General features: G+C 36.4%; 3 protein-coding genes and 1 long non-coding RNA gene across 4 annotated transcripts; 1 reads left to right on the top strand and 3 right to left on the bottom strand.

Moving 5' to 3' along the window:
* Positions 1-71: 71 nt before the first annotated feature.
* Positions 72-3,905, bottom strand: LOC107778981 (putative pentatricopeptide repeat-containing protein At1g56570). Its single transcript, XM_016599312.2, has 2 exons — positions 2,976-3,905; positions 72-2,589 (listed from the first exon to the last, which is right to left on the bottom strand). Exons 1-2 carry the CDS (start codon positions 3,588-3,590, stop codon positions 1,378-1,380), a joined length of 1,827 nt encoding a protein of 608 aa, XP_016454798.1. The 5' UTR covers positions 3,591-3,905; the 3' UTR covers positions 72-1,377.
* A 602-nt stretch (positions 3,906-4,507) lies between these two features.
* LOC107778980 (alkaline/neutral invertase A, mitochondrial) lies at positions 4,508-10,002 on the bottom strand. The gene is made up of 6 exons (XM_016599311.2): positions 8,961-10,002; positions 8,007-8,166; positions 7,200-7,411; positions 6,162-6,655; positions 6,004-6,052; positions 4,508-5,220 (listed from the first exon to the last, which is right to left on the bottom strand). Exons 1-6 carry the CDS (start codon positions 9,714-9,716, stop codon positions 4,894-4,896), a joined length of 1,998 nt encoding a protein of 665 aa, XP_016454797.2. The 5' UTR covers positions 9,717-10,002; the 3' UTR covers positions 4,508-4,893.
* Positions 10,003-13,037: 3,035 nt separating this feature from the next.
* Positions 13,038-20,577, bottom strand: LOC107778979 (AP-3 complex subunit mu). The gene is made up of 8 exons (XM_016599310.2): positions 20,363-20,577; positions 20,120-20,219; positions 18,998-19,108; positions 18,002-18,091; positions 16,738-16,985; positions 14,866-15,075; positions 13,851-14,058; positions 13,038-13,557 (listed from the first exon to the last, which is right to left on the bottom strand). The coding sequence occupies exons 1-8, from the start codon at positions 20,395-20,397 to the stop codon at positions 13,312-13,314; spliced, it is 1,248 nt and encodes a 415-aa protein (XP_016454796.1). The 5' UTR covers positions 20,398-20,577; the 3' UTR covers positions 13,038-13,311.
* On the top strand, positions 15,082-16,882 carry LOC142161844 (uncharacterized). The gene is made up of 2 exons (XR_012693525.1): positions 15,082-16,108; positions 16,803-16,882. It is a non-coding gene; the product is annotated as an uncharacterized LOC142161844 (long non-coding RNA).
* Positions 20,578-21,022: the final 445 nt, after the last annotated feature.

Raw genomic sequence — 21,022 nt, 5'->3', positions numbered from 1 at the left:
GCTTGTAATTTTGATATTTTGCTCCATTTTTGTAGTGGTATCATGTATTCTATCAATTTGGAGAATCGCGTTCAAACTGGACGTATCTGCCTGCTTAATCAGCCAAATCTCTGTTAACTCCGCTTGAGCACTAGCTATCTAGCATAGAATCATCTGTTCTGCCTCTGATTTCACAGAGATTGTCACTCGTGGGCACCAACCTGGGATCAGCCACATTTCATTACTACGTTCACTGGTGCTTGAAATTATGTCGTGACATACATTTTTTCCTCAAGTCAATGAGCTATTGCAACTGACTAGCTCAAACAGTAGAAATTCGACAATACCCCCCAGAGAAATATTTAACTAGGAGTGGCAAACGTGCGAGTCGGGTCAGGTATGGTTCTGGTCAAAAACAGGTAATGAAAAAATGGATCAATTATTCGACCTGACCCATATTTAATACGGATAAAAAACGGGTTAACCGTAGATAATATGGGTAACCATATTATCCATGAATTCTTGCATATGATCACTTTTGGGAGAATTCTTAATCTCCCTAACTTGAGGAACCCCCAAATTGAAGCTTTACAAATGTAAAAGATAGACCAACTGGTTATCCATTGGTATCTCATTGGTTATCCATTTTCTAAATGGATAATATGATTCTTATCCATATTTGACCCATTTTTAAAAAGTTCATTATCCAACCCATTTTTTAGTGGATAATATGGGTGGTTAACTTTTCCTTTAACCATTTTGCCACCCCTATATTTAACCAATCTTAACCAGTTTGACATGTAAGTAGAATGTGTTTCACCTCCTAAACAATGGTCATTTAGTAAACGAATCTGAGACTTAGCAACCACTTGTGCAATTTTTCCTTCCAGAAATCTCAAAGAGCGCGAAGACAAGTCTCTAAGGATCATATTGTTCTTCCCATAATAACAATGTACTCATCGCTGGATCTTCCAAGAACCTTTTATAAGTCAGAAGATCTACTGGATTTACTTGAGCAATCGAGCTTACTTTCCCACGAAAATGTCTTGTATCATATCCACTCTAGTCATGTTTAGTACTGAGTTATTTTTCCTTCCAGACAAAGTAAAGAGCACATAAATGAATTTCAAGAAGATCACAGGGTTCTTCCCATGATAACAATGTCCCCTCGCTTGTTCCAAGAGCATTTTAGAAGACTGAAAATCCACTAGACTCCAAGTTGGGTATAATCAAGATCGTGTTTAATAAAATCTCTTCTTGCATAGAATGTGATATGCCTTGTGGAAAAAACGAATCTATCTTACTTTGCTTCTAACTGAATTCCGCTGCCCCCCCAAAGAATAAATACATTAACAAATACAACAACGAAGTCCCGTTAAACCTCAGTGCTGTTACTTTTCAAGTTCCATCTTCAGAATCATGTATAAAGAAGTCAAAATCAGGAATATATGGTACGTCACTCATATGTTCGACCAGGATATTTACAACTTCATAAACGCAATCCATATGTGAACCCATCTTATCTCCAGCAACAAAACTATAGTTCTGATTCTTTATCTCTACTGAACTTCTCCCAGCCTCTTTCTTAGTAGCCACCCTTCTCATCAACTTCCTCATTTTCGCAGAGTCACCCCATTTACCGTCAGCTGCATAGATATTTGACAAAATCACATAGGTTCCTGCAATTTTCGGCTTCAAAGCCAACACCTTTCTCATGGCCAGTTTGCCCAAATCTGGAAGATTGTGGGCTTTACATGCTCCTAGGAATGCTCCCCAAACAGATTCATCAGGATCAAATGGCATACTCTCTATCAACTTAAAAGCCTCCTCAACTCTTCCAGCACGTCCTAGCAAATCTACTAAACACCCAAAAATCTCCTGATCTGGAGCTATGTCGTAATCACCAACCATTGAGATAAAATACCTTAAACCTTTATCTACAAGCCCAGCGTGGCTACATGCATTTAAAACTGCCACAAAAGCTATCCTATCTGGCCTGACTCTAAATTTAACCATCTCTTCAAAGAAGTCAACAGCTTCATTTCCATAACCATGGCTTCCATAACCAATCATCATTGAGGTCCACGAAACCAGATTTTTCTTGGGCATTTTATCAAAAATTCTACGTGCACTTGCAATATTTCCAGACTTTGCATACATATCTATTAAGGCATTGTCCAACTCCAAGTTCCCGCCAAGGCCTCTCTTTATGATTCTTCCAAGAATCTGCTCTCCACAACTCAAAACTGCCAAATTGGCCACAGCTGCTACAACGCTGGAAAATGTGAAGCAGTTGGGGCTAAGACCTTCAGACTCCATACTCGAGTATATGCTGATAGACTCGTATGGATCAGACTTCTCGTACCCAGCAATCAAAGTGTTCCACGTGATTGAATCCCTTTGAGTCATTTCACGGAAGCATTGCTTTGCATCATTTAAGCTACTACACCTACAATACATATCTAAAATAGAATTCATTACGGGTAGATTAAAGTCCAAGCCATGCTTGATGATTGCAGCATGAAGTTGCTTCCCGTATGTACATGAATGGACGGAGGCACAAGCTCTAACCGCTATTGAAAAGCTAAATGGGTTTGATACACCCTCTTCCTGTCCATCCAAACACACAAAAAAAGGATGAAAGGTCAGAATTAAAATTTCCTTTTGTATTATGTTAGCAACTTATTTTTATTGAAGCAACTACGTAAGACTTTCACTGATCATGCAACAAAACCTACATACAGACCAAGCAATGATTTACATGTTTTTGAGTTTCACATTTTCAAACTTTAAGAAGTAGCTTTCAAATTAAGCTACATGCAGTACTAGATCCACTACAATTTCGAGTCACAAAGGACTTGCTGCAAGTAGCACTTAATTGAATATGATACAATCTAGCATTTTTCTACAACAGGTGAATTCAAGCGATAACAAAAAAAACACCATTTCGTATGTGCATCAGCTGGCCTTTTGCAAGAAAATATCTAAATACGTACCAGTAACATTCTTCTAAAAACTTTAAGCCCCATATAGCCGTCACCACGATGAGTATATCCCGCGATTAAGGTAGTCCAAGACACATCATTTTTCACTCTAATTTCATGAAAAACCGCAGATGCTTCATCCATATTAACACAACACGTAGCATAGACATCCAAGAGCGCATTCGCAACATAAATACTTACACTCATGCCTTGCTTAAGAACCAAACCATGAATCAAAGCTCCACGAGAGGACGAATTGATCCCTTTACAAGCCTTCAACGTGCTAGAAAAGGTGAACTCATTGGGGCGCACATCCGTATACCTCATCATCTCACAGAAAACCAGCCAAGCACGTGCATGGTGATTACATGAAGTGTACCCAGATATCATAGTCGTCCAAGCAACAACGTCTCTTTCAGGCATTTCATCGAACAGTGTACGTGCTTCTCGAATTAGACCCCTTTCAAAATACGATTTGAGAAGGCCAGTGGCCAAGACAGAAGGAGGCTTTGGTAAAAATGGCGGGTTTGAAGAGGGTGGATTGGTTCCAGCACAAAGAAGAGAGTTTCGGATAGTTTGAGGAATTTGAGTACAATGAGTTTGAAACACTAGTTTTCTTGCATTCATTGCTTAAACATAGTTTATGACTAAACAAATCGGTTTAATGAATGTGCTTAAGATTACAGAAGGAAGGAATCTTTGATTCATTTATGCATAAATGAATAAACTCAACTGGTATTCTCTCCTTCTCCGCGTCCCAAGAACTTTTTTTATTCAAATTAGTGATCAGTAGAAGCTAATTTTTCAAATGGTAGTGACTAGTGAACTTATGACTAGTTACTAAGAAAACAAATTTGACAGATAAATTTTTACCTCGATATTTTAGGTTATTTGGCATGACTACTTGGCTTCCTATGAGAGATAATGGATTTAAGTAATCAATTCTAAGTTCAGCGATTTTAAAATAACAAGAGTTAATTTTGTCGAAAGATAGTGAGGTGGATGCTAATTTGAAAACTAATTTTAATTAGAAAGCTACTTGTTTAACACTCCTCTTTTTTATTTGCAGCATTTCTTTTTACTTCTTCATATTTTCTTGTTTTACCTTCATGGATAATTTGAGATAAAGAATGATTTTATTATTTTGTAAGGAAATAAAGAGATTACAGTGTAAATTATTAAAAATATTAAGATATGATTTCAAATCACAAAAACAAATCAGGGCTGCAAAATGCAAACAGCTTTGCTTTTTCCACCCCATTTACATTAGTCGTCTTTGTTTTTACTCCTTTACAAAGTTTAACTCCTTACATTTTCCTTAGGACTTCCTTATAATACTCATTTCGCTGATCAACTATTCTTTTAAGAATTTCTCCAACATCGAACCACATTATAACCATACATACTAAAGACAAATAATAAGCTAATATTAAGACCAAAGGACCCCTCATATATATACGGCAAAGAAAAAGTGACCAAATATCATTCATAAAGACGAGATAAATCATAAAAATGCGTCCCTATACATCTTTACACAGATTATATGAGACAAATACAAACATGCCAATCATCATAGTATTATATGAGTATATAGTATATATATACAGATTAATTCCGGAAGATGCCTGTTATGAAGGCCTTCAAGGAAATTTAGTTTCATTTCCTAAGTTGATGAACTATTACAATTAACTGGCTTACAAATCAATGGTAATTCCATAATGCTGTGTGAAAAATAAAGTATATAATAGAGAAAAGTTTGAGGTTGAAAAACCCTCTAGACATACCCTTAAAAGGGTAGCCCGGTGCACGAAGCATCCCGCATTCATGCAGGGTCCGGGAAAGGGCTGCACCCCAAGGGGTGTGATACCCTAATCCTAACTATTTCCTGTACATGTAGAATGTGTTAACCTCTGAAAGAATGATGGTTAACTCATACAAGGATCTGAGACTTGGCAGCACCGCGTGAGCACTTTTTCCTTCCAGATTTCTTAAGAGCACAGACACAAATCTCAAGAAGATCATAATCTTCTTCCCAGAATAGCAATGAAGCCATCTCTGGATTTTCCAATAGCATTTTAGATGTCAGAAAACCAGCTATAGTCCATGTTTGGTACAGCCGGGCTTGTTTTCCCGTAAACTTGCCGTACCTTGTATCGTAATATTCAGGCCACTGATCCACCCGAAGCCTTTTCTCAGCTAAATCAACTGCCTTCTTAGCCAGATCAGTCCTATTCATCTTGATACATGCCAGCGTGAACTGAAAGAATAGAAAGAGCAACATCATGAAACAGTAAAGCTGAGAGCAAGTAGCGTCGTTTATTAGGATAACTTTTAGCCAACATTAGTTTATCATCTTAAGCATCAATTCAAGAAAACCAACTGATCAAAACTATGCAACGTACAGTAAGGAGAAAATGTGTAAAGCATTACGGATTTCTGCACTAGTCCCACATGCATTTACGAATAATCGTTATAGATTTCAGTCATTTTAAATTCAGCATTCAGCGGCTACATCATCTTAATTAAATCAAAAGGAGGGATAGAAAGGGCGAGAGAAAACTCTTAATCTGGGTCTTTCTTTTCTTTCAATAAATATAATATGGTTCTTCAGACTGTGTTATGGAAATTTTGGGCTTTCCATATAATTCAGTGGTTCAATTTACTAGAAATACACTAAGATCACTGTTTTACTTACCAATTTATCCAGGACACCGCAATTTTAACTAAAAGATAAAAAACATGTATAACGGTTATTGAAATATTGCTCAGCCTCCAAAGACAAAATAAATACATGCAGAAAGAGATAAACTAATAATGCACTACAGTCACAGTTCCTTCTTTTTTTTGGGGGGGAGGGGTATAATCACAATATTTCAGGGAAAGCAGCCAAGTGACTTCAGTGGAACTTGTATCCAAAGAAACTTGTCAAATTGATTGAATATAACATAAAATCATTTCAAATTCTGATGTCGGGAAGAAAGAAGGATCATTAAGGAAGAGAAAACCATCAATCGACCAAAAGTACAGAATGTGGCCTTACCTGCCAGAGAAGAGTTGGCCAAGAACCCCCGTTATGATATGACCAAGGTCTGCAACAGTCAAACTGGACAGCTTAGTAACCCGTAGATAACACATACACACACAGAGAAACACACACACACACATATATAGATAGAGAGAGATTTATGGAAAACTCACGTGTTCTTAGGGTCACTACCAGTGATTATACGCCACTCTTCATTCTCCAGAGCAGGGTAACATATTTTAAGGGGCATAGAACCCACAATATCGTCCCATTTTGCTTCAATCAGATTCAGGATCGCCTCATTCTGTTTTGGGGTACCCAAAGATGACACAATGGACCACAGATTTCCAAGTGTGAAGAATCTAAAGTCCATGTGGGCAGGCTGTAAATTGCCAATAAGATAACCACCTTCCTCAGGGATCCAATCCATCAACCAGTGAGGGATTTGTTCAGGGTAGATGTTAAATTTGTTAGTGGCGTCAGTGGAATACTCCTCTGTCTTATATCGGTATATTTCATTGATCTTCTTCATATCAACCCAATAATATTCTCTAATGTGAAATGACAATGCACTAAGTCGGTTGTTTATGGCATTCACCAAATTCTTGGATCCTTCATCCAGAGAGAGCATCTCACGGGAACACCTAAGTGCTGAGTAAAATAAAGCCTGCAACATCAAACATGTCAAGCCCAGAAAAGATCAAAGAGAGAATCACAGAAGGAAACAACGATAGCATCTCAGATCACTTCCTTAACATGTGCAACACAAATATATAGAATAAATTATTATCCTTATTATCTGTGATTTGGTAAAGCCACCCCCCTAAACCTCTAACCTCATTGCTGCAGGTGGAGGGTCCTTTGCACTAGTAATCCTACACTTGTCAATACAACAACAACAGCAATAACCCAGTAAAATCCCATAAGTGGGGTCAAATCCTACACTTGTCAATATAAAGTAAAAATATTAAGCTTATGTCATTCTCTCTACAATGTAAATTAAGGACAGATCAAGTTCCAAGTATCCCTCCAAAAGTTCATAGACCTCATCTATAACCAATCTAATTCACTGTAATATCCTAATTCACCAATGTCAGCATACCAGGTTAAGGAAAGACTCACAAGATGAACTTGAAATGTATATTAAAAACTAAAAAGGAACTGACTGCCACTTGTAACATTCAAAGAAGAATTTAGCAAATTCAACTTACTTGAATCTCAAGCGGATGTCCATGAATACCCATACGCCTATCTATCATGCAGGAACCATCAGTGACTAGCAAAGAAGGAAACATATCAAACCCATCAGACAGACACAGGTTCAATATCAGCTTTATGCCAGTCTGTACATCCACTCTTTCTTGTAATCCATAGTCACCGGTGATCTTCCCATAAGCTCTCAACAAGATAATCCACCACAAGCCTGAAAAAGTCGCAGTTTTAGATCTTTCAACGTCCATTTACCGGATGGAAATAAAGTGACAAAACTTCTGAGCTGGTCTCTTTACTGATGTATTTCTTCCCTTACCCTCCTCTCCTGATATTCTTTGAGCATTTAGTTTTTCTAGAGGATGTCTAAAAGGAAATAAAACAATTTACTATAACCGTGAAATACTTCCCCTTAACTACTGATAAACACCTATGGTGAATAGAATCTAGATACTATCTTCTTACATTTTCTTTTAAGGAAGGTAAGAATTAATACTCTCTTCTTACATTCAACGAACAATTTACTATTTTGGTCCAGTCCATATTGGCATCCACTTTCCATTTTTGTAAATATGTACAAACAGTTAACAGTTTATTGGTCTACTTGGAAAAGTTGTGCGTATTTCCTATGGTAAGCGAAAATGTGAGAAAAGATTTCCTCTTGTTAAGGCTACTTTTTCTTCAACTGATCAAAAAGTAAATAACAGTTCCCAAATGTTCGATCACTGGTTAATAAACAATAAGTTTGAATTCTCCCCTGAATAACCAGCCATTAAGGGACTTAGTATTCAACAAAAATAAACACTTACCTGAATCAACAGGTGCTACGCGGCCAATAGCTGACTCCCCAAAATCTGGGTCTAGAACTTCTTCATATTTGTTATCATCAAGGGGCACTGTTCTAACTTTAAAACTTGCAGGCATCAACCCTTGCCCTGGACTGTAACAGTCCACAGTTTTCTCCCAACTCTATATTACAGAAACCGACAGCAGTCAATTATTTTACAGTAAATCAATAACCTAGACCAAGATCTATTAATACACACAGAAAGTAAGAATGAAAAACATGAATGCAACCAAACAAAGTTTCTTCAATCATTTGTTTTTGACTAAATCTATAGATGAAGCATCAACGAAAGATCTCATTATGAAAGTAACAATTTAAGAAACTAATTTCTTTGTAGGCTTAAAAAGGACCTGTCTCTAAGAAGTCAAGAAAAAGGTTATCATCTCATGCTGACGCTACCAAATGAAGGACATATTGTCAAATACAAAATAATCATGAGACTCCTTCCTAAAAGATTAATTCTCCACCAAATAAGGAGTCAAAGAAAAATATCAGAAAAGCAAATCCTATCTGGTCCCTAGCTCACAATTGCATTGAGTATTTGGAAGGAAAAAAAAAGTTCAGCCAGGCTCCCAACCCTCTCTCCAAAAAAAGAGAAAGCATTATCATTTCTAAGTACTAATTAAATACCACTGGTGCAGGTAGACTTTTCTTGTGTTTTATTCTTGGAAGTAGGCAAATGCGTTTTAAGCAATCACAATTATGTGAATCTAAAGCTACCACAACTAGCCTATCCAATAGGCATTCTATTTTTCCAAATGAAACCATTTGCAAAATGTTTCCATCATTAAAAATTTAACATTCCAATTGGTAGAAGCAGCTCATTTTTTCAGACAGACAAAAGGCAATCATAAGACCATAAGCAATAAATTTTCAAAGGAAATGATATCACGAAACACTTAAAATTAAAGATTACCTGCAGTTGCAGGGTGTGAAGTAGGAAATTCTTAACAATGTCTTTATCCCCCTTGAGCAAAAAAGCAAGCGTAGATGGGATAAAATCCCTAATAAAGACTTGATCATAATTCAATGGCAACTTATCATTAGGATCATTAGCAGCAAGAGTCCCTATAGGGCTCCCACAATATGTAACCACAGCATTCTCCAACAACTTCCATGCCTCCTTCACCGCCTCTGACTCCTCCCCGCCCCGAACCTCCACTTGCCCCTCACCCTCTTCTTTCACGCTCTCATCATTTTTCACACGTTCACCATCAACTCCAGCAGCATGTTCATCTAAATCAATCTTTTCCACTACCAATGGCTTCACATTCAAACCTCCTTGCACATAAATCCTCTCAAAGTTCTTGTCATTAACACGAGTTTCAACAGAAGTTGAATAATTCCTAAAGTCCGATGCAACACTAGCAATAGCATGGAACCCTCTCTTTGAGGCCCCAATTGGGCCTGAGAAAACCCTAGATTGACCCCAACATGAATTTGGCACACACAACAACTTCTGCTTCCCATTGATAATCCTTCCAGAGCCCAAAATACGAATTGGGTAGCTGTAAAAATCAGATTTTTGCCTCAAATTCAAACGAAAATTCGACGAATTTGTGCTGAATGAATTATGTGCCTTCTTGAATGGAAGACCCAAAAAGGAATTGCTCTTAGTTGCGATTAGAATTCGACAACAAGGCTTCATAGTTATCAAATTCATTGATTTCATAGCAAAATTATCCAAAATCTGGTAAATAAAAAGTAGGCAAAAAGTTTGTTTATAATGTAATGGAATGTGGAATGAATAGATTCTTGTGATGAATAGTAATATTTGGATCTGCACACATATAGGGAAATGAGAAAATTTTGGGATAAGATAAAACAGAAAAAATAGGGAAATGCAATAATTAGTTTGTGAAGTTTGAAGATCTATGGAAAGTGGGAATGACTATTTCTGATTCTGGTGCACAGCGTTATTTATAGACGGAGGCCTGCCTTGTGATGAAAGATGTTATATTTTCTATTTTTCTTTTTCGTCCACAAGAAAAACGGTTTTAAAAAGCAACAAATAGTAGAACAAATATATTCCTTTTAATCTCGCCGGATGAAAAAAGGAGTTGTTCATTATGAAATGCAATCAATAATATTTTTGACCTTATAAGTGGGATTTTTGTTTTATTTTTTGGAGCATTTGTTGTACGAAAAATAGCAATAATAAGGTGAATATATTCATTTTTTTGTATTAATTCTTGCTAGTTTTGGAGAATAAAGGCCAAAAGATCATCCCTAAGAAAAGATAAGAAACATGGTTAAGTCCAAATATTCATTTATATTCTGATACAATAAGATGTCGTGAAGCACTTGGCTATGTGCCTATGTCATTTTCCAGAATTATAATTTGTACACATAAATGAAAGACAAACTGCCCATGCTCTCCGCCTTTCTACTCAAGGCGTCTGCAACCGGTTCTTGCTAGGTCTACAAGTACTATAAATTTGGCTACAAGGTTCTTTGTTACTTTATTAATTTCTAAGAAATAGTTGTATATAAATATGGAAATTTTATAGTACCTTGCAGCTAACAGATTAACCAACTTTCGACTTTTTTTGCTACTAAAGCATTAATTCATCTTTCAAAAAGAAAGTTAAAACATTCAATTTAGACGAAGACTATGTTTTCAAACGATAAAATTTATTTTCTTGCTTTATACTCACTCCGATTTAAAATAAGTGACAATTTCACCTTTAACATACTCATTAAGAAAATACGAGAAAAAAAGATAGTATTCACTAAATTAACCTTAACTAATTGTTACCTTGATACAGTGGAATATGTAAATAAAGGTAAATTTTGGAAATACAAAAATAATTATTTTTTGATTATGTAAATGAGCACTTATTTTGAACCAAAATAAAAAGGTAAAATAGTCACTTTTTATGTACAAGAGGGAGTATTAATTTTTCTTTTTCAGATAGTTTTATATCAGTTTACCAAAGTTAATTCATCTCTCTTTAATGAAATAATGCAAATGAAATCCACATATATTGGAAAGAAAAAGAAAAAGTGAACCGCATATAGTATTTTTCTATTCCACTTAGAACTCAATTTAGGCCCCCTTTGTCCATAACTTTTTTTTAAAAAAATGTGTTTGTCCAAGAAAGTTTTTCGAAAATGAGTTTTTTTAAAATCAAAAAGTGGGTTTGACCATGGTTTCAAAATTTTCAAAAAAATTTTTTCCTCACTCCACAAACTGCAATATTTTTTCAAATGAAATATATATATCCAAACATAATTTTAAATTTCAAATATTATTTTTCAACTTAAATTCGAAATTTTTTTTAAAAAAAATTACTGCAATTTTTATGTCCAAACGCGTTAGTGGTATGACTTTAAAAAGAAACTGTCAAATTTAAGGAAGGAAAAAGGTAAGGATCTGACTTTAGAATTTTCCACGTTGCAACAAACTGTCAAATCTAAAAGCAAGTTGCAAAATTGTACACTTTCTCACAATTTGCATTACTTGGAGATTTGAGATAAGAATTGGTGACCTGTAAATAAGTAATTTTCGATCGCCTTCTTTTTAAAATGGGAGAAAAAAATCTCCAAGCAAATACAGTCTCGCCACGTATGCAAGAAACGTTCCATCAAAATTACAATGGTGTAAAAAATGTGTGAAAAAAATATAGCCCTTCCAAGACATGACATGTACAACAAAAGCAATGTAGGGAAGAATCAACTTCAACAAAAATAGATTAGTGCCCACCATTAGCATTGTTATCCACAAAGACAATACTATGGCCCATAGTATTGCAACAATTCATGTCCTCTCATAATTTGCAACAATGAGAAAAATGGGTAAAATTGGATGAGTTTTTGCTAAATCGTGCATAGCACTTTTTGAAGTTAATCCATTTGTATTGGCAAATATCTCTCTAGCTTTCATTTTCCAACCATGAGTTGGTGCTTTTTTGTTCTCTTTTTGCACATTTTCTTTCTCATGTCACGCCATAGTAAAATGACAAAGTTTGTATTTTTCCGATGCAACTTGGACAACGCGTTTGGAGTAAATCCATTTGTGAGGCAACTCGCAAGTTGAAGTTTTTTAACAAAACGTGTTCTTTTATCATACTTCGATCTTCCTCTTTTACTTTCTTTCAATATATATAATCTGATTGTAAAACAACATGTCAAAGGTTTGATAGCACCTTGCTTCAGGAGAGAGAGCTGTCCCTTTAAAGGAGTTTCCACAAACAATATCTCTCTCTCTCAATAGGACATACCATTTATTAAAGTGATGGATAAGTCCAGATAAAATCATAAGCAATTGCTCCACAAATTGAAGGGAAGTCTTGGCGTAGCTGGTAAAGTTGATGCCATGTGATTAGGAAGTCACGGGTTCAATCCGTGAAAATAGCCTCTTGCAGAAATGCAAGGTAAGGTTGTGTACAATATAGATCCATATGATCCGATCATTCCCTGAACCCCGCACATAGCGAGATTTTAGTGCACTAGGCTGCCTCCCCCCTTTAATTGCTCCACGAATTGTCCCTCTGAAGCCAAGCTTATGGAAGGAAAAAAAGTGTTTTTGAGGAGAAGCAGAAGCAGAAAAAAATAGCTTCTCTCCAAAAACACTTTAGAAAAATACACTTAGAATCAGTTTTCAAAAGCTTGGCCAAACACTAAATACTGCTCAAAAGTGTTTTTCAAATTAATTAGCCAAACACAAACTGCTTCTCACCAAAAGCACTTTTTTAAAAAGTACTTTTGAAAAAAACACTTCTCAAAATAAGCCGATTTTAGAAGCTTGGCCAAACGGGCTATACTACAACTAAATCTTTCAAATTCTAAAGAAGTGATGTTAATTTTGAATAATGTGTCCTCTGAGATCTAGACAAAGCTTCCAACAATTCCTGCTAGCTCACACATTTATCAGCCCCTTTTAATCAGTAACCACATAACAAAGTTGGGAAATCATCCCCCCTCTGATGAATTATTTGATGCTTGATTGGCACCAAAAAGAAAAAACAGGAGATGGCAAGGGAAATCCAAATGATTAAAAGTTCACTTTTCTCCAGGTACAAATTTTGGCCTAAAATAAGGGGGATATTCAATACAACCAGACAAAAAATCCAAGTGGTAGAATCTAGTTTACAAAAAGAAAGTAATTTACAGACAAATCTCTTTCTGAAATAGCAAGATACTTTTTCCAGATTGGATTAAAAAAATCATGTAAGAGAAATTCTAATACTGGTATCCATCATACAAAAAGAACTGTTCAACACCTACTTCATATTCAGAATTTCATATTCAAGAAACTGTAACAATTATGACCTGACTTCATATTCCCCAGCCTTGGTTAGAGCTCGAAAACCTTTATTAGGTCGTGAAGGTAGATTCTTGAAATCAAGTTTTTCTATTTTCAAACCTGAGAGCGCAACACCCATTATTTTGAATTCCACAAGAAATGTAGGGAATACATGAAGCCGCTCTAAACCGGTTTCCAACACTAACGTTCCAGTCATTGAAGGAGTTTTATCTTTCGGCATCCGGCCGATGGACCAAGTGCAGGTCTGCACTAATAAAGCAATGTGTCAGGATCCAACTAAACAAGATAGATTAGATCCTATCACATAATACAAAAATGGAGTCAGCCTGAAAAAAGAAGAAAAAAGAAGAAAAAAACTAAGTTTACCATCCATTTCCAAGTTTTTTGTCATTTTACAGTACAGTTAGAACTGACTAGTGTAGAAAATATCTTTACTCAGTTATTCTTAATCAACTGCAGGTAATAACATTTATACTTCCATTAAGAAAAGGCACCAAGAATAAGCCAACTCTGAGAATGAGATGAAGTACCAAATACCTTATTGGAAAGGATGTTTACTGTTCCATAATTTGATGTAAGGTCTGCAGATAAAACACGAGGGGGCAGTAGAAATTGCACGCTTATATCATCAATTGCCTTCCCAGGATCATTGCGAATCCCAACTAGCAAGCTAATACGACATGTCCCTGAGTCTGAAGTAATTTGTGGCTTTACATATATAGGGGTACTCTTCAACTTCTTTATTCTGCATTGGATATTTTAGAGGGGAAAACAGAAGATTACCAAGAGAAGGTAAAAACAGCAAACAAGTGAATTCTTTAATGCACTTTGCCTATGGAAAATACAGCAAACAGGTGAATTTTCCTGTTTTTCATGTTTGTGCTATGCACCTCGTAGTTCACGATCTGCCCATAACCTCATCAACAATGGACTAACTGTCACTGTTTATGGATACATCTTATAATAAATACTCCCTCCGTTTGAAAAAAAATGAACCTATTATTATTTGGGAAGTCAAACAAGGTTTTCTTTGACCACATTTTTGCAAATACTTTTTAAATATTTTGAATCGTTAAACTATTGTGACTTATAGTATTTTTTTACGTAATTTCTAAATATGTCAATTTTATTTCAAAATTTTTAAAAAAACCTATGCAAATTCACACCGAAAATTAGTCAATTCGACCCTCGTACTCGGAAAAGGTTCGTTCTTTTTGAAACGGAGGGAGCAGTGGTTGAGAAAAAAGAGACAAGCTTTTCTTTCTGTGCATGGAGTTCATTTATGAACAGTTCAACTTTCATTATGCATTTATTAACAGTTCAACTTTCATTATTTGGAGGGAGCTGCGGGGAGGGGTTCTGGAACATCCTGCCAAAGATGGAGGGGTTAATGTCATGGGTTTCAATATTAGAGGGGATAAAGAGTAGTAACTCTATACATGTGCAAGTACATTCTAAGTGTAAACAGAAGATTAGAACATTCTTTAGGTAAAGCCAAACTATAAAATTTTACTCATGAATGAAGGCAATGCCAATTATTAACAACACAAACCTGTAGCTCATGAGCTTAAACTGTCCATCAGGAGGAACAAAAGACAGAATTTGGTTTGATTCCCACGCTCGCAGCCGAACACAAGGATGGAATCTCACATCATTCAAGATGGAAGGATTTGCAAATGAAAGGGTAAGATCAGGAAGACCAGAAAGATGAGAATTCACTTGAACTTCGCCACAGACCTCACATTTCACCAGAATCCCGTCTCTGAGAAGCATAAAAAAAAATAGAATGAGAAGCCTTGAGTAGTTGACTATTCCTGTAAACCCCGGTTCAAGCATATAAACCCAAATAAGCAAAAGATGTTGCGGACATCCAAGGGTCAACCCTCTTCAAACTTAGTAGCCAAAAGATAGAAAAACAATCCATTATCTGGCAGTCTCATATTCATGAGTGAAAAAGGAAATGGAATCAATTTGTTGCCCATGAGAGGGAACGGAAAGTGCCCGCAAGTTAAGCTTTTTGCAGTTTTTGTGTGCTTGATATGGAGGATGGTTTGTCAAGAAAAAGGTTAGAAACTTCTCAAATGTTCTGCAAAAATCAGAGGACATAAAAGAAAAGGAATTTCCTTTTCCTTTCAAAGAAACACCCAAGGAAATAATACCCTTGTCCTTTATTTTACTTCACTGCAATCTTCTCAAGAAACATAATTTTAGCAACTTTCTCGACTTCCAAACGAAATCTAAGAGTTCATTTTTACGATCTAGCAGCTTGAAAGCTAAGACATTTGGTCATCAATACAGTAAAAGGAATGCCACTTTACATACTTTGGCAAAGTTGCAAACACGTATATATCTGCGTGAGTGTGTATACTATAATGCACTTCAAATCTCAAGTGATGCTGCCAAATTCAATTGAAGAGCCCTTTGCAGTGGTGCACAAAAACATCTTTACTGGATCACGAATGCATACCTTTGTATGTTCCAAAAGCAGATATTAACTCTAAAGTTCCTACTGATTCCACATAAAAATAGTTTCAACTATATGCACAACGCAGATAACTAAGCTTACATGCCAAGAGGAACCTAAAAGTAAGCGCAACATAGTTGGAGCTTTTGATTCTTAAACCATATCTCTAAGATGAAGAAAGCTGGTAATATCCCTTTTTACTACAGTTATACGATTCAAGAGAAGCAGCATCTCTCAGTAGAAGACACAGCTAGTAAGAGTTACCCTCCTTCTGGGATAAGTAATGATTTTAACCTTTTGATGGACCTGAAAGGGAACAAGCGGAAACCAGGTACCTTCTAATAATCTTTTTTAATCTCCATCCTAATTTATGTGGTACCACTTGATTGGGCATGTCTTCAAAACGTTAATTTTACAGACATATCATATTTGTCGTAGTGGAATAAAATATTAAATCGTAGTTGAAAAATTACTTTAATAGAAAAATGACACCAAAGAAAAAATTTGATTGGTTAAGTGATACTTTTTCTCGAAAAAAATGATTGGCTAAATGAATTTGAGATCTTGAAAATTGCATAATATAATAATGTAAAAGTGTGGTACATATTGAGATATCCCAAAATAGAAAGATTATGGTATAAATTGAAATAGAGGAAGTAGTTCAAATGTAACATATAATGCACAAAGTATACTTTCAAAATTAACTCGTAGCAGCTTTCCCACAATTTTTTAAGATCTTAACCTCTAGATGGTTTTATGTGGAATCTTAACCTCTAGGTTACACCCTGTATTGCTTTAAAATAGCATATTACTATCTTTACCTACACTTCTTGTGATGCGATGGGTCACATTATGTCAAACAAGAGAACTTCAATGATAACTTTAAAACTTTGAAGATATTATCACAATAATGAGAAATAAGGAGCAGCAAATGGAGGTTATGTAATAATCAGATATTACCTATTTATAATTGCATCCATTTCTTCAACTAGATCGACATAAACTTCATTGCTTGTATGCTTCAGGTCTGTTTTTCTCCAAGGAACACAAGATCCTGTTGCGCCTGGAAGTGTGTTGCTCATGTTGGAAGTGTTACCAGTTACAACACTCAACACTTTGCTTACGATATTTGGAGGAGCTATCATCTCCCTCAGTATATTAGGTTCTGTAGTAAGAGGGAAACCATTGTCTATCATCTCATCCAAAAGCTGCAAATCAAACAAATGTAGGAAGACCATAGTTAACTTGAAGTCCATCAGAATCTAATCATTGTGTAGAAGGAAATCTTAACGGGACACTTGGGAAGAGAAAAACTTTCTGATTTTGTGTCCATACAAATTTTAGTACTCTCTCCTTTAGTTGAAGTAGCCAGAGGAGCCTAAATCAACCACCTGTTTATATTCCAAATCAGATATCAACTTTAGCTTCTCTCTAGTTAGTCTTCAGTACTGCAAAATCACCATGTTTACAGATGAACTGATCTAGCACCTTAATAAGGATCAAGTCAGGAAACCAAATTCTACAACTGTTTTTGCAGTGTTCTCTAGTGCTGGTATTCAAGCCTCAATAAATGGAATGTCTTGCATCAGGTTTTGGGCATTTGAAATTAGCCAAAGTTTTGCAGTGTTGCATTTCGACTAAAATGAAATGGAAAAGCATTTTAGGTATCTTTACAAGCCAGAATCTGGCAGTGGTTTTGCTCCCGTGGACTTCTCAAAGAGGAGAACTGGCTCTTTTGTGCATCTATAGATGTCATGGTAAAAGCCTCTACAGTTGCAGCGATGGTTGGCATGCTGGTAACCTTGGCCAGGATTTACATCTCATCACAATGTAATTTTTGACCAAAATCCAACAAGTTTTGCGCTGGTTAACAGTAACACAAAACTTGTACATGACTGTTTCAACAGTTTAAGCTAACGGACAATATTTCATTGCAATCTGGAAATAGTGGATAAGCACTTAGTAGGAAAAAAATAAAAATAAAATGAAAGAAAGAACAACAGAGTTCAAATCAGAAGGTACATTTTTTTAAATTGTAATCAGAAAATATATTGTTATGCAACTTTAAAACAGTTTTTTTAACAACTTCTTAGTTTAACGGTTTAAAGAATATTCAACATAACCCGATTAGCATCATAGTAAACTTCTTAAAATAATTGTTTTTCCTTAACAAAAGATATTTTGCAGAAAATATTCCAAAAAAGAGCTTGAAGATGTCAAATACCTCATATACAATTACAAAATTATCCTTTATCAGATCTTCGTTCAACCCTCCAAGATATTCTGTCAGGACATCAGCTACTCTGCACAGGAACTAGAAAGTAAATAGTCAAATGATCAATAAAGTCATTATTTGCAGAGACGATATGGTTAATAAGTAGAATTTAGCCTCCCTGCTTTCACCGAATACAATAATCGGAACTAGAACTTCACCATATCAATTGAATGTATCAGTTGGCAGTAAAAATTTAACTTCCAGGTAAGGACTTCCAATATAGCTTTTTTTCTTTTTTCCGTTTTTAGTCTTACACTTCGAATCATTTTACCTTTAAAAAAGCCCAGAAAATACGGCAGAGGCATGGAAGAAAAAACTTATCAAAAGAAGAACTTAGAAAATAAGATACTCTCTGATGCCAATTTTTTGTCAAACACATAGGGCATACCAACTTTAGTGACAGCAAACATTAATCTTGCAGTAAACTCTGATGCAAAAGCATGTCTGGCATAAAACAAGGGAGAGTACGGGCCTGCCCCGCTATCCTACTTTCACTTAAAAATCAAGCTCCTCGTTAATAGTAGGGTTCAAAATTGTGATGTGCACTCTATCTAGACATCCAATGTTACATCCTTATCACTGAACCAAGGCCCTAGGGCCAGAAGTCTCCTTTTTTAGCTCAAATCCCTTCAATATCCTCAGGACATACTCATCAAACAGGAAATTTTCATATACTCATTGAAAGCAGTAGTTTCCCCTAGGATGTTCAAGTTTCTAACTGAGAATTTACAACGTGTCCGCCCCAGCTGTCCAGCCATCATGCTATCAGGCATTACACCTATGAATGAGACATATTGCTCTAAACGAATTCCAGTCAATTGTTTGATAGTTCGAAAACATTTTCATTAAACCAATCTTGTGTCATAATCTTATTCAAGAAGAGATGCAATCTAGCAGTAACAACATAATAACCAAGCAAGAACTGAAATCAACAAGTGCATTTACCTCGATAGCCATTAAAGGTGGCATTTCCACTTGGGTACAAGCCAAGAATGTAACACCTTCACGATTAACTTGGAAAAGGTAATGGGTTGGTGAAGCAATTACTGGTAAATGCTGTAACAAGCCAAAAGACACAACAAAACCTTCAAACTTGAACAAGCAAATATACAATGTTATGCAAACTCAAAAAGATCAAGCATCTTGATTTTCCCAATACCATGATTATATTTCTTTAAGTTTGACAACAACAACATACCCAGTATTATCCCACACCAGTGGGGTCTGGGGAGGGTAGTGTGTACGCAGACCTTACCCCTACCTTATGAGGATAAAGAGGTTGTTTCCAATAGACCCTCGGCTCAGGAAAGCATAAGCACCACATTAATGAAAATATAGACAAGAAGGGACAACACCAAAAAGTCATATAAAAGCAGAATAAAAACAACAAGATAGTAAGGTGATCAACAATGAAAGAAAATAACGATTAGTCATAAAAACCTACTACCAACAGAAGGCGAGATTGCGTGCCAATACTACTATTATGAACACTCTAGACTACTTACTCTACTACCCTAATCCTCGACCTCCATATCTTCCTATCAAGGGTCATGTCCTCGGTCAGCTGAAGCTGCGCCATGTCTTGCCTAATCACCCCTCCCCACCTCTTCTTTGGCCAACCTCTACCTCTCCGTATGCCCTCTAATGTCAACCTCTCACACCTCCTCACCGGGGTGTCTGTGCTCCTCTTCACATGACCAAACCACATAAGTCGCGCTTCCCGCATCTTGTCCTCAATAGGGGCCACACCCACCTTGTCGTGAATAACCCCATTTCTAATCCTATCTAACCTGGTGTGCCCGCACATCCATCTCAACCTCCTCATCTCTACTACCTTCATCTTCTGGACATGAGTACAACATCGTCGGTCTGACCACCATTATGTAGAACTTACCTTTAAGTTTCGGTGGCACCTTATTGTCACACAAAACACCAGAAGCGAGTCTCCGTTTCATCCATCCCGCCCCAATAAGATGTGTGACATTAAAATCAATCTCCCCATCCCCTAAATAATAGACCCAAGGTACTTAACTTTAACATTTGGAATAATTACTCTAATGTGCCTACCTTGAAAGAGTCGCCTTGAGCAATTAACTGATCCCAAAACCAGGAACAAATTGACCTGTCAACCCGGTGGCCGGTCAGCTGTTTTTCTAGCATCACCTCCCTACATTCACAGTGAATTAAGCAGATCAAACTTTCAGTGATTCGATATCCAAATAAATACAAATTTACTCTTTTTCAAGTCCTATGAATATGAGTTTGATTTCAACGAAATTTATAAAAAGAAAATGATAGAAGAAGGGATACCCAGAATCCGAGAGCAGAAAAATGCATTGCAACATAACTTTCTGAAATAGAGTTGTAACCAATTTGTCCCAGCTGCGTTCTCACTCACACTTTCTCTTCTCAATTCTATTCCCCCTAATTGAGCTCTCTCTCTCTCATACGTTATTTATTTGTTGTTCTTAATAGGAATAAGGAAAAAATAAAAATCGCACCTATGGCTTTCTGAATTTACACACACCTCCCCAATTGGAAGTTAAATCATTTTTCTTTATCTCATTTGACATATAACTACGGGTAAGGGTGTTAAACGGGTCGGATCAGCCCGGTTCCGAACCGGTCCAGATCGGTTAAAATCGGAACCGGACCGGACCGGTAGAAGGGGGCTGAGTTAAGGGTGTAGGAGGGTTTGGTCCGTTCACATTTTGACCACCGGTTAACCGGATCGGTCAAACCCGGTCAACGAACAACATTGTTCATCCGGTTAACCGGCCCGGCCCGGACCGGCCCAGACCGGTTTAAAGGTAGCAATTTTTTCTTTTAAATGTGGGCTCAGACCGTTGGCAACGGTTCATTTCACATTATGGTCATTGCCCAACGACTTAATTGCATTTTTAGCCCATTTTTGGGGTTTTTTTAAAAGAAATTAACCCCTCTTGAAAAACTATAAATACCGCCCCCCCT

This window comes from Nicotiana tabacum, chromosome 7 (genome assembly GCF_000715075.1).
Source record: "Nicotiana tabacum cultivar K326 chromosome 7, ASM71507v2, whole genome shotgun sequence".
Classification (NCBI taxonomy): domain Eukaryota; kingdom Viridiplantae; phylum Streptophyta; class Magnoliopsida; order Solanales; family Solanaceae; genus Nicotiana; species Nicotiana tabacum.
The sequence above is the reverse complement of the archived record's forward strand: the minus strand, read 5'-3'. Positions and strand labels throughout refer to the sequence as shown.

Bases quoted from the DNA above. Each gene is read 5' to 3' on its own strand.
- LOC107778980 (XM_016599311.2), bottom strand. From the start codon at position 9,716: ATGAAATCAATGAATTTGATAACTATGAAGCCTTGTTGTCGAATTCTA. The intron at 8,167-8,960 runs GTAATCTTTAAT...TCTGTAATATAG, and splicing joins TTCACACCCTGCAACTGCAG to AGTTGGGAGAAAACTGTGGA. The intron at 5,221-6,003 runs GTAAGGCCACAT...CTATTCTTTCAG, and splicing joins GGCCAACTCTTCTCTGGCAG to TTCACGCTGGCATGTATCAA.
- LOC107778979 (XM_016599310.2), bottom strand. From the start codon at position 20,397: ATGTTGCAATGCATTTTTCTGCTCTCGGATTCTGG. The intron at 20,220-20,362 runs GTATCCCTTCTT...CTGTGAATGTAG, and splicing joins TTTCTGCTCTCGGATTCTGG to GGAGGTGATGCTAGAAAAAC. The intron at 19,109-20,119 runs GTAGGCACATTA...GGCTTGTTACAG, and splicing joins CTCAAGGCGACTCTTTCAAG to CATTTACCAGTAATTGCTTC.
- LOC107778981 (XM_016599312.2), bottom strand. From the start codon at position 3,590: ATGAATGCAAGAAAACTAGTGTTTCAAACTCATTGTACTCAAATTCCT. The intron at 2,590-2,975 runs GTACGTATTTAG...TTGGATGGACAG, and splicing joins TTTTTAGAAGAATGTTACTG to GAAGAGGGTGTATCAAACCC.